This window comes from Cinclus cinclus, chromosome 6 (genome assembly GCF_963662255.1).
Source record: "Cinclus cinclus chromosome 6, bCinCin1.1, whole genome shotgun sequence".
NCBI lineage: Eukaryota > Metazoa > Chordata > Aves > Passeriformes > Cinclidae > Cinclus > Cinclus cinclus.
The window spans coordinates 37,524,719-37,537,763 of NC_085051.1; the positions used below are offsets into that span (position 1 = coordinate 37,524,719).

The following is a 13,045-nucleotide window of genomic DNA, read 5'->3' on the forward strand; positions in this document are numbered from 1 at the left end:
AAGGGAACCCATGCCCACGTGTCAGTCTCTGGCACAAATCTAGCTCAAACCCATCTTCAGTGGCAACTGATACTCAAGACAGCAGACTCCATGCAGGAGCAGCCAAGATGCAGAAGCAACTTCAGGTCAGCTGTGCTACAGGGCATTAACATATTGGTTAGCACACCAAAACCTGCATTTTCATCTTCAACTACTACAGCAGAGTCTGCCAGAGCAGAATACACAGTGATTTTATACACAGTAATTATCAGTAATTTTATACACAGTGATTATCAGAGGAGAGTATCAGTCTACCAGGGTGTGTAGTAGTTGCTTCCCTGGAGGACCCTGGAATGCACTGCACTGGCAAACCAGAGGTGAGACATAAAGCAGCCCAGCAAGTACAGAGCACAGCTCATCCCCAGCGTGCCATCCAGACAGGAAGTCTGAACAAGACAGCCACCCTGGGAAGGAGGAACCATGTTCACACATTTCTCTAAGATAAAAGTCCACTTCTGAATTGCAAAACCATCCTAAGGAATCCAGACCCAAGGGACAACTGTAAAACAAACTGACTTTATGCACTTCGGATCCTCTCTCGCCTCTGGAGCCTCATCAGAGGAAACCAAGTAAGGAAAATATAATCAAAGACAAGCTATAATCCTGCTTTCGTTTTAATTTCTCTTGCAACCTTTTATTTCCAAGTTTTACAGCACAAATGCAAAAACCTGAGAATCTTAATGTTTGCAACGTAAATCTTTCCTATACCTTACTGAACAAGGTGATCCAGATAAACTAAGCCTGTATCACTTTCATAGAAACAGTATAAAAGAACCCCAAACATTTTTACAACCTAGAACTGCATGATATACTGGCCTCAACAGTAATTCTGAAATACAGTATTCTCCCAGAAAATTTGGTAATTTCTGCCTAAGTACAATTTGTCTCCGAATGCATCAATACAACTGTAGCACCACATAAATAAGATCACTGAAATAATCTATGTTAAATAAGCATCTACTTAAGAGTAAAATTTTCTTGTTAACTAATACATTTTATATATACATATATGTGGGTGTGCTAACTTCTTGTTCGTTTCCCCAAGATGTCCTTCTAAAGCAGTCTTACAAAACAAGCAAGTGGGTTTGGGGTCAGGGTCTTACTGCAGCGTTGGGGTGGATGTGTTTGGTTTGTTAGGTCCAAAATCTTACACAAGACCAGAGACGCAAGTTTTAATTCTGAGACTTACCAAGAGGTGCTTTGAGAAACCTGCGCTCAATTCCTTGCTCTATCTGAAGCAGTGCAGATGCCAAGTAGTGGACAACATTACTGACAGGCTGAGGAGTACTTGTGCTTGTGGATGCAGCACTTGGAGCTTCTGTTTTTAACCCAACGAGTCTAGAAGAGAAATGTATTAAATCATCTTTAATGTCTCTGAACTTAACACCAGAAATACCTGCAAATGCATGTATCTACAAAAGCTCTCTTATTTTAACTTCATATACATGCATGGATTATGGACATGAATGGACACTACAGAGGTGTGATCAGCCATCCTAGTTCTTATGTTTGCTCAGCTAACCTAGTTAATCTAGATAAATAATCTTTAAGTAACAGTTGTATAAACTGCAAGAAATGTGGATGACAAATTTCAAAACAACTAAGATTTCCAGAAAATTTGATTTGACATCCATCAGCTAGTTTATGACAGATGTCTGAAGAATATAGTCCCAATAATTCCTCAGTGAAAACACTTCCAGTGGTGAAGTGTAGCCTTTTAGAACATGTCAACCTGGAGAAGTTCAACTACACAGATCCCTACAACTCAAAAGATTTTTGAAAACAAGATAAAAAAATAAAAACAAATTTTTAAAAGTAAATCAAGAATTGTTAACTTGTATGTTCTCACCCTTGGAGGATCTTTTATGAAATACTTATTTTTTATGTAAGGGTGGCTAGAAAACCTCCCGAACAATAAAAAAAACCCTGAAACCAAACAAATAAACCCCACAAACAAACAAACAAACAAACCACCAAAGAGGTGGTTTTTCAATAAAACAGGACCAAAAGACTAAGTAATCTTTCAAAATGTAGTTAATCTTTCTGAACCACAAACATTAAGTAACGTGTAGGAGAGAAGCTCACTACTGAAAATAAAGTTCCATTTCTACTTGGGGTTTATAAAAAATTAACTAATTAAGACTGTCTGGATTCTGCTTTATTCTTGTGAATAAGGAATGCTTTTGGTTGTCCCTGTTCTTTTTCCACACTTAAAAGCTGTTCATTATATTTTGCAGTCACACACATTTTGAGAGCCTGAAAGCAAACAGAAAGGAAGCTGGGGAGTTATTTACATTTCACTAGTCAAACTCCAAGGTCTTAATGAGATGTCACTTGCTCTGAGGTGGATAAAAAGCCCCACATCAAAAGCAATCTGTCACATGATTTCAGAATCCCATAGTCTAATTTAATATGCAAGACGTTATTATAGTAGACTTTATTCAGAAACTCTGATGGAGTCAGTATTGAATGGAAAAAAAATTAAGCTACAAAGTTCTGCAGTTGAATTGAGAGTTGGCAATGGAACAAGTACCCAACATTAAGTGGAAACAGATAAATTTCAGCTTCTTGGTTAAAAGAGAGGAAAACTTCTACAGAACTGAAATAAAATGGAAAATAAAACTTGAAGAACTTTAAATTCCCAACAGAGCATTCATTAGTCCACTCAGAATCAGAAATACAGCTTTTATAGAAGTCTAACAGCAGAAAGCATCACAAAATATGTAAGGTAAACAGTGTGTTAGTACCATGATTTTCTCGAATGAATCTTTCTTTCTGAAGTATTTCAATATTCACACCCTATCAAGACATACCATTTTATATGCATTAACTATATTAAGGTAGACCTTTATTTCTGAGAAGTATGCAACTTCTGAGAACTAAGCATTTTGAAATCTTCACCATTTCTGTGATTTCTGAAGTTTGATTTACAACAAGAACTGCAATCAGAGAACGACATCTGTCTCAAACGTTTAAAAACCAAACAAAACACCACGAAACACTTTACAGCTACAATACTGTAAATTTTGAGGTTTCCCTCCTATGTTGCAGCTTGCTCCACAGAAGCATAATTCCTGAAGTTGTAAGATCACATCTCCGTTTTGATTCTACACTTAAAGTTAATCCAGACCATGGCCTGTTGTCCTGGTGGTTCCTAACTGTGACTCACCAGGTAGACAGGCCAGTTCAACAAGAGATTTGTTACTATTAACATTTTTCCTTTTTAACACTCCTACTCTTTCCAGAAATTGAAGTGTTTTGGTTTTGTTGTTTTGCTTGGTGGTTTTTTTGTTTTGTGTCATGTTGGGAGGGTTTTTTGGTTTGTGTGAGGTTTTTCTGGTTGGGGGGATTTTTTGGGGGGGAGGTTCTTCTGGAAAACAATACATCAATTGCCAGTTTAATTTTTCCCCACATTTAAAGTTACTTCAAAATGAATCCACGTATTCCTTCTTTAATAATTAATGTTTACTTCGAGCAGTGTAATATCTGAATATTGAAAAATGTAAAAATTGGTGCCTTAGTCTTATATGGTATTGGAACAACATCATTTAGAGACTATAAAACAAAGTAAAAGATCACATTTTTAGATTTATGGCCATAAAAATCACCATGTGGAAGAACTCGAGGGTAAAAACAATATGAAGGTCAAAAAGCCCCCAAACAAAACCAGAGCACTTCTATAAAACGCAGAGAGAACCATTATTTACACTACAGCACTTACCTGTCTTTCACAATAAACTTATCTTGATCATCAGTTTCCATTTCTTCAGATTCTTCATTCACAGTTTTAATGATACCATTTTCTTTGTTTTCATCATTCAGAAACTCATATCGCCCATGTTCTAAGGCTGCTCTCCAAGCCTGTCTGTCTGTAACCTGAAGCAAACATACAAATTTGAGGTTTCTAAAGAATCAAAGGACACAAACTTTTAGTACCCATTACTGTCTACATTTAATTTAATTATGCTTTTAGTAAAACCATTGCATGCAAAAGTTCTCATTTAAGTTACAGACTTGATGGCACCATTATGTTCCTACGTTCTACCATTTACAAGTACCTTAATAGCCCCCAATGTTCCTTGGTAGATCCTGTCTTCAATGTCCAAAAGAAAGTCCCTAAGTCTCAGTTCAAGCTGCTTCTCTGCTGATAGGTGGGATCCATCGTGGATATTCTGGATCCTTCCCCGTCCTATAGGAGGTCTGACATCACTTTGAGGTTTTTCTGCAAGAACAGCAAGTAATTTGGTGTTAGCAGATCTTATTCCTTTAAAGCAGCTGTTGGCAGAGGGAACAATAGCACAAGACAGAACAAGCTGAATACATGGGCTCAAAACTCCCTTCTTGTAGCTAGCTGCCAACACCGACATCTGTGCCAACTAAGGTATCTGATTCAACCAAGCAAGGTAATGACCAATAGATGATTGGCATCCACTCCTAACAACACACGAGAGAAATCCTTGCTAATTATAAAGTAGATCTTTTGTCTTAAAATTCTTTCAAAAGTAGTAGATAAGTAACAGCAAAGTCTAAGTGCATGAAGTCTTAAGTGCAAGGAGGAAAAAAAGAGAGAATAGTCACATTTCTATTACTTGATTGCTCTTATTTTACAAGCAAACTCTTCAACTGTCTTTCCTGCATGTACCTTTATCATGGAAACACTTAAAATAAGTATATGCAACTGAAAAATCATAAAACCTAACAGAACAAGACAAGATAAAAACTATTTTAGAAACCTAACCTTAAAACAAATCAAAAAGATAAGATGATACAGGCATAGACAAGACGGACTGTGTCCTCTAATTAAAGGTAGAGAAAAAAGGAGCAAGACAACGTAATTTATGAAAACAAGGTGCAAGCTGATGATAATGGGCTGTCAAGTAAAAACCTACTCCCAAGAGAACTCAAAGTTCATGCAAAAACTCAAAAGCCACAGGAAAGAGTTGGAAGTCTGCCCAAATCCTACATTAGTGCTTGCAAGTCTGCATAGGTGGTGAACAATTTTGTTCACAGGATTTACCTTAAAACCTTTGAGTGCAGTGATAAGAAGGTACATGCAACAATTTAAGAGGTATTTAATAAATACAATAAAGCTGTTGCTAAGAAAGCACAGGATGAATTTCTAAGGTGCTTTCAACTGCTGAAACAATTCCCTGTAACTGAAAGCAATCATGCAAATACATTTAAAATGTAGACTAGCAACTCTAATGCTGGGATGTGGGAAACATCCTCTTCGGTTTAAAACCAAAGAAGAAATGCAGTATTTTTTCTTGAGCAGAACTAGAAAAGCAGCAACTGCTTTTCAAATAACTGAAAAGGAAAAGTTAGTGAATACTTGAATACAATCAAGTAATAGCACATACCAATTTTATTTCCATGCTCTTTTGAGCAGGAACTGGAAAACGCAGAAGCGCAGCCTACAGTGCAGGAGAATCCCTCTTGTCCTGCAAGTCATTTGAGTGAAGGCAATAGGGCAACCTCTGGAGTCCACAGCAGAAAAGCTCCCAACCAAGTGCATCTACACGTGGCTATTTATCCTTACTTATCACACAGTGGTGTGGCACCACTGCGTTTGAATTTTCTTGATCTCTGTTAAAGTGAAGTTCAAAGCTGCCTCTTTTTTTAAATGAAAATCAGTCTGATTCTACAGTTCTAATATTGAAAGAGAAGAAAAATCTGTGACTGTGGCCATCAAGTTGCTTCAGAGCAGAAAGCAACATACAAAATACAGATAAAGGTGCAGCAATTAAGAAAATCAGGAACCATATGTACAAACTCAAACAGAACATGATGGAGATTTTCTCACAAAAAAAAAACTATAGAGAAAAAAGGCCTCAAAATAAAGCTTAATTACTATGCGAAAACTCTGTCCTGTGCTAGTTTCCACTAAAAAAAATGACAGATCAGTTATAAATTTAGCAGTATCTGATGTGCTCACTGGGTGTTCTAGCATACGCACACCAGGAAAACAGAACTTGTGTCTGCTGTGAATAATTCTCCCTTGCCCCAATACAGATAAACCCCAAATTCTCAAGGTAATTTGTCATAATTAAAAACAAAATGCAATTTCTTAAAACGTGGCCCTAGGGAGTCTCACTTTGCTAACATTGTCTACCCACCAACATGCCATAAGCAAGACAGCTGTAAGCCTCTACATGCAGCATTTTATCAGTGATTGGAGCCAATGCCTTGCCAATAAACAGCAAAATACCTGGCTAGGAGAAAAAGGAAAAAACCCTAAATCCTAGGTCTAGGATTGTTTTCAGAACACTCCTGTGTTTAAAAATCCATAAAAACCATCTGCTATCCTGCTGTTCCTTCTGTACTGAATGTCTGCCAAAGGAAGAAAAGGGGAAAAAAAAAACCAGAAAAAGAGTAACATGACAAAATGCCACTGCACTCATGTTAATCCATGCAATGGCTTTTTAGTATGCATTAATTTTTATTCCCCAGTTAATCTTTTTCCAAAGCTAAAATTGCTTCCTAAAGTAGTCTGTTTAAAAGTCAATCCCAGTTTACTAAGGCATAAGATCACAGAAAAATTATTGTTTCTTTTTTACCATGAAACACCACAAAATACTACAAAGGTCTGTCAGGCAGGAAGGAAAAAAAAAAAGGAAGGAAGGAAAAAAACCAAACATGTTTTCCACTGAGTGAAAAAAAGCTTAAAAATAATTCTTACAACTTAGAAATAACAGTTAAATTAAAACTAGAGTTTCCTATAAAATGATATAGAAGTTTTATTAGTAGAAGAAAGTTAAGATCAAGAACCCTTCATTTACCTGGAATATGGAATTTCTCCACAGGAAAACTGCTTAGTTGTTCATATATTCTACTTTTCTCTTGTAAAAGAGTTTCTTTTAAGGCACTCTCCCTATGTCCTCGGGAATTGAGAGCCTCTAGAAGTTGGTCCAGTTGCTCCCGAGAACTGTAAAAGCACCAACGGTTTGGTTTGTATACTGGCCTTGGCACCTCTACAACAACACTGGTGTGTGAATCTTGGTCAAGATTGGAGGTAGATTCAGAGGATTTCAAAGACTCTCCAGTTTTACTGAATACCTGAGGTTCATTTGTGCAAGACTGTCCACTATTCTGAAAGGAAGAGGTTCGAGGCAACAACATGTCTTCTGTGAGACCAGAATAGTCCTCCTCTACGAACAATCCAGGAACAGAAGGGAAAATCCAGTAGCGTCGGTACAGACGGTCACGACCTAACGGGGTGATATTTGTGCAGGCTGTTGCATTCTGAATCTTTTCTAACAGTTCCTTCTCTTTCTTTTGTTGTTCCTGTTTTAAAGCTTCCTCATCTTCAGCAGTAAGCGGTTCGCTCTTTTCACAAGTGGTCTCTTCTTGTCTTGTAAATTCTTTATACCCATTTTGCCCTCTCCTTCCTAAAAAGTTAAAAGAAGTATGATAGCCATTAATTGACAATTTTGAACCAGAATCTCAGGTAAAGGGCAGGTTTTAGTTCTGTCCCTTACTGGTTATTCAAACTTGCATCAGAGACCATCACCTCAGTCAAGAGACAATACTGGTTTTATTAAATAAAAACTCAAGTGATTAACCCTCATTCCCTTGAATAGCAACTTTAAATACACCTTCCCTTTGCAGAAACTAGACTAAATTTCATTTACTGACACTGTCATCTTCAACATCATACAAAAAGAACCAACATTCTAAGAATGCAAACATCAGGATAAAGTAAAGTTCTAGCAATTTCACTACTGAACACAAACTATGATCCAGACTTTATTCATCATACTCAAAATGATGATCTTAAACCCCCAAAGATCTCAAAAAAGACTGGATTCCCTACACGGCAGCTTTTATGGGAAACAAAGATATCTTCCTTGATCACTTTAATTTTTACATGTATTTACTATTATTTTTGCCCCTCAATTTGCACCAGCTGAAAACATTTCAGTTCACACCTTTAGTTTACCACAGTATTAGGTCCTGGTAGTCATCTAGACCAGTATGACTCATAATTGATGCATGCAACCTGACAGGTGCTGTCAACACACAAGTTCTACACTACATGTTTCCAGTGTGACTTTCAGCTCCCTAGTTGTAGGAATGAAACAGTAACACTTCTTTGCCATCCAGTCACAATGTCTCAAACACAGGTATTTGAGAAACCTGAAATTATATTTAGGATCTCAACTGCTTTGCCATCATGACAAACCTGTAACAAACATGCAAATCTGTATTACTGAACGACTTGGAATTTCCATCCCAGATACTGTTAGGAACTGTACAAGTTTGCAACTTAAGTCCACAATCATCCAGGACTTTCACTGGCACAGACACCAGCACAAAGCCTTCCCAGCAGAAAGACACAGATGAGCTAGCAGCCCAAAGCCATCAACAATTCAATCTCCTGTTGTGACATCCATGTTTAGTCAGGAACAGTAGGCAGCACCATTCATTGCACTGCAGCTCCTACTAGTACACTGCTGAGGAAATTAAATCTAGGTATAAGTCTGGTTTTATTCTTGTAGAGGAGGCATGCTGCTTCATTAACAAAAGGCAAACTACATACAAATGCTTGATCCAACATTTTCTTTTTAAATACCAGTTAGTTTTGCAGCTTACTAAAAAAAAAAAAAGCCCACACCAAAAAAACAAAAAACAAAACAAGAAACCAACCAACCAACCAAAAAAACCCACCACACTATCTCCTATTACATGAAACTCCTACAACTCTCTCTACAAGGGCAAGTACTTGCAATGGTTGTTAGACAACACCATAGCATGTTTTAGACAAAAGAGGAATCCACACACACGTATGGAAGACAGGAAGAAACAGAAGTATGAAAGAATATACAGCTGACCATAAGAACTACACCAGGCTGGTTCTAAGTACTTAGATAGCCCATTATGATCATGTCCAAGTGTGATTTTTCTTTCCTTAAAAGAGAATTACAGCAAAGATTGATACTTTTGCTATTAAAGACAAGAGCTTGCCAGGTACATGCATGCAGGGACACAGGTACACACACAAATTCATTATAGTATTACCTCTCCGCCGTTTTCTGTTTGGTCCCAGCTCTTCTTCATCCTCTGTGACTGTGTCCATGTCTTGCTCTTTACGTTCCATCTCTTTGCTTTCTGTACTAGTATCAAGGTCTTCCCGTTCCTCCTCCCTGACACAGCAAAATAAACAAAAGGTGACTAACCAACTATAAGCTGAATGATAAAAGCGATAAAAAATGCACAATATAATATGGCATCTTTGACACAAATAGCACTTTTATCTCCCAAATACTTAACTAGTAAAATACCTATAATGCTCTTAAAAAATAAGGTGTAAATCACAGACTATAGTAATGCCCAAAAGAAACCCACTGAACTGTAAATATAAAGTTCTGTATTAAGGACTAAAACCTGCTCTTTAGTACCCACACTTTAGTTTGAAGAGTATTATTATTGTAATTAGATCATTTTTGGACACATCTTAGTGTAGTTCTATCACTGTAACTTTTTTTCATGTCTAAGAAAAGTTTCCTTCCCAAAATGTAAACACCATCCCGTAAAATGCTTGTTGCACATTTTTGCCTCATCTATCAAATAGGTCTATCAAACAGAAACATAGGCAGTTCTTACAAGACAACTTTTTTACCAATTCTATACCACTGTGAAGAAAAAAAAGATCAACATTAAGGACAATATACTTAAAATATATCTTTGTATATGATCAAGTCAATGAAACTACACGTGAGGTCTGAACACGAAGCTGAAAAGTGTTATATGATATACAATACAGCAACAGTATGTATCATACCCAACAGATATTTCTACAGCAGGAATTCTTTGCTCCTCTTCCTTCAGCTTTTCTTGTTTCTCTTTCATTTTTAACTCTTGCTCTTTTAACCTTTCTTCTCTTTTCTTACGTATCCTAATAGTTAGAAGGATATAGAAAACCAGTTGCAGTTAATCTACTAGCTGGTCTGTCCATATACTTTTTCTTTTATACTAAAACATCATCCAAAAACAGCAGCAACATGGGAAAACAAAACATTTAGCACAATTAAGTTTCACTCTTGTCTATTGTCCCAGGAAACCAGCACATAACAGAAACATTACTATTGTTTCTCATATGCCTTCTGCAACCAAGGGATTAATCTCATTGGTAGCACCAAAATTTAGTTTTCCATATCCTAGTTCTACCTTGCTGCTGCTGCCTCTCGTTCTTTGCGGTGCTGCTCTGCCTTTAATTCCCGGAACTCTTGTTTTGCTTGTCGTAGCACATCAACAGAGTCCTCAATGAAATCTCGAGTGGAGACGAGAGTCAGAAGTTTCCCACAGAGAGCATGAAGGATCTTCATCTTTTCTCCTAATAAAATTCAGAACAGTGTTTATATTTCACTATGCAATTGATAATAAAGCCTAACTCTTACAGACTCCAAACTGGATTTCTCCTCACTTAAGAACAAGTGAGCAAACATCTGTAGTGTACTAGGTACAATTGTAGAGACATTTCCTGGAAGCATATCTGCTTGGCTCAGAAAGACAAGCCTTTATTTTTAATTTATTTACTTTTACCACCAAAAGAAGCAGTAAAATGCAGCATTATCTTCAAAATAGAGATAAAGGAACAGTAGACAGAAATTTTTCTCCATTTCCAAGTAATTAACAAAAGATCCAAATATGAACGGGAAAAAAAAAAAAAAAAAGCAAAAAGCAGGGGCTGGATCAAACACCCCAGTGCGTCTTCCAAAGAGATCCCCTTATGCAAGTAACACGAAGATTGTTAGAATGGGATGAAAGCAAAACTACTCAGAAGTAATGAGACTGCCTAGCTCTGCCATGTCCCATGTGGTAGGATGTGTTTGTGGGGACTGAAGCATAGGGGTGAGTGTTGGTCTGCATGTAACGCCCAGAGATCCTTTCCAAACTCAATTATTCTATGATACAGTAAATTTTGACCATTATTAGTCTGAAGCAGTTGCAAAATTGATCACTTATTGAGCAATCTAATAATCTCTAACATGTGTTGTCTTTTATTACCTGGCAACAAATCATATACTGAGGTACTTGAAAGTTTCTTCAAGAGACCAGGACTACTTAATCTCAGCTCCATGCAAGCATCATCAGTAGTATCAAACCCTCCTCGTTTCTGGTAACGGTATTTTGCATTGGCTGATGTTATATCAGCACCTGATGCTAGAATGTGAAGTCTGAGAATCTCAGAAAGAGTGCAGCTATCAAGATCCAAGTTTTTCAAATTGCAGCCTACAGTTGAGGAGAATGAACAGTTATTTTATATAGACATTTAAATGTACATAAATATAAAAATAGTGCTTTAAAATACAGAGTAAAATAATAACAGTAATGAAACAATAAGTGAAACCCACACATACCCTGATGTAACTGGGGCCATGCAGCTGCCAAAGTTGCAACTGCAGACAGAGCAGATTTTGTGGGGTCTGCATCTTCATCCAAAGCCTCTGTTAAATCTTTAAGGAAATAAACACTTTATTCTAGTGCAAATTAAAATTTGTACTGTGGAGGAGAGGAAAGGAAGCTATGTTTTGAGAGTTGCAGATAAAGCGAGAAGAGGGACGATATTTACAGATGCATCAATGTATTCAAAACTCAATTCAACATCCAAACGAAAATTTACAGATCTTTCAATACAACTAAAAAATCCAACTAAGAGCTAAGGACATGCACCACATGCTACATACAGGAAGAGCACCATGTAAGTTGTTAAAGCAACCACAACACACAGAACATGCACAATGGCAACATAAAAGGCAGCAAAAACAAATCCAGGAACACGCTTGAAAGCGCAGACAAGTAACAATGCAAGGACACCTGCATTTCCTTTCCTCACATGAACTGCTCTTATCATAATTTTGTTTTTAGGAAGCATAACTCAAACCGACCACGTATGTTGATACTGGCTATCACCATTCACTTTACACTTTCTATCTGTAACTCGGATACAGCCTGTTCTGCACAAACACAATTACTGACATTATAAATAAATATTTCACCAAATCAAGCACCTGCACTTAATGATCATCATACATAAGCAAACTGATCAGGAAAGCGGGGAAGTGAAAGGGAGAAATAGCAAGTTCTTGTTTCTTAAACAAAGGTTTCCTCAGCACTTACAGGTATTTCTCCAGAGGGTTGGGAGAGCATTTTCAGTACTGCATGCTGTTTCAACAATTTCACTTTATTCAAATCCAAATTATTAAGCAGTTAAAGTAACCAAGCCAAAATCAAACCACAAACTATGCAAACAATACATAAAATACAAATCCACAGAGTCCTTCCTCTACAATGCTTAATGTTGCTTGAAAACTGTCACACAGACATTACAAAATGAATCTCTGCACCTCTCCTCTCACTTTAACTATAGAACACACTTTGAGAAAGTACTGCACACCCCAAAACCACATATCCATGGTGCTCCCTGTTGCAGAAACGCTGCCTGTACAGAATTTAACTGAGCAAACATGCTGAACTACTGCTAGTTTGGTTAGCCAGAATTACAAAGCCAAGACTATGTAATTCATTTACGGGAAGGAAGCTGTCATTTTAAACAAGAGTGACAAGAAATGAAAATTCTGAGGAAAGTAAAACAATAAATGAAATAAATAAATTACCCACAACTCTGCTAAACTAGAAACAAAATGGCAGACTTCTGCAAGTCAGCCCCATGATGTAAAACTAAAATATGGAAGTTCCATTATGGTTTTTCTGAACAACCATATGAATAATATAGACTCTAATCAACTATTCTATGATTACCTGATAATGGAATCCTTGCTTGTATTGCCAAGGCAATACTCTCAGTAGTTAACAAATACAGTTTAATTGCTAAATTCAACAGTAATTAAAATACAGTCTAAATGTATTAACGCTGTCTCAAATCTATAACTTTATTCAATTAACAAGAGCAGCCTCTGTTACTGAAGACAGTGGCCGTGCTTCCATATAAAGATAATTTATAGACAATTTATAAAGAAAATTTAAGACATAAATCTTAAGTATG

At 36.9% G+C, this 13,045-nt stretch overlaps 1 protein-coding gene across 3 annotated transcripts in view; it reads right to left on the minus strand.

Annotated features, from left to right (window-relative positions):
* BAZ1A (bromodomain adjacent to zinc finger domain 1A) overlaps window positions 1-13,045 on the minus strand; it is a 64,363-nt gene that overhangs the window by 12,955 nt on the left and 38,363 nt on the right. For 2 of the 3 annotated variants that reach the window (XM_062494816.1, XM_062494818.1), the window contains exons 12-20: window positions 11,400-11,495; window positions 11,047-11,271; window positions 10,207-10,372; window positions 9,821-9,934; window positions 9,058-9,182; window positions 6,819-7,427; window positions 4,098-4,261; window positions 3,761-3,915; window positions 1,229-1,377 (exon numbers count right to left, since the gene is read on the minus strand). In XM_062494816.1, coding sequence (XP_062350800.1) covers window positions 1,229-1,377; window positions 3,761-3,915; window positions 4,098-4,261; window positions 6,819-7,427; window positions 9,058-9,182; window positions 9,821-9,934; window positions 10,207-10,372; window positions 11,047-11,271; window positions 11,400-11,495 — 1,803 coding nt within the window. The remainder of the gene's footprint in view (window positions 1-1,228; window positions 1,378-3,760; window positions 3,916-4,097; window positions 4,262-6,818; window positions 7,428-9,057; window positions 9,183-9,820; window positions 9,935-10,206; window positions 10,373-11,046; window positions 11,272-11,399; window positions 11,496-13,045) is intronic. The other variant, XM_062494817.1, reaches the window with a different exon arrangement.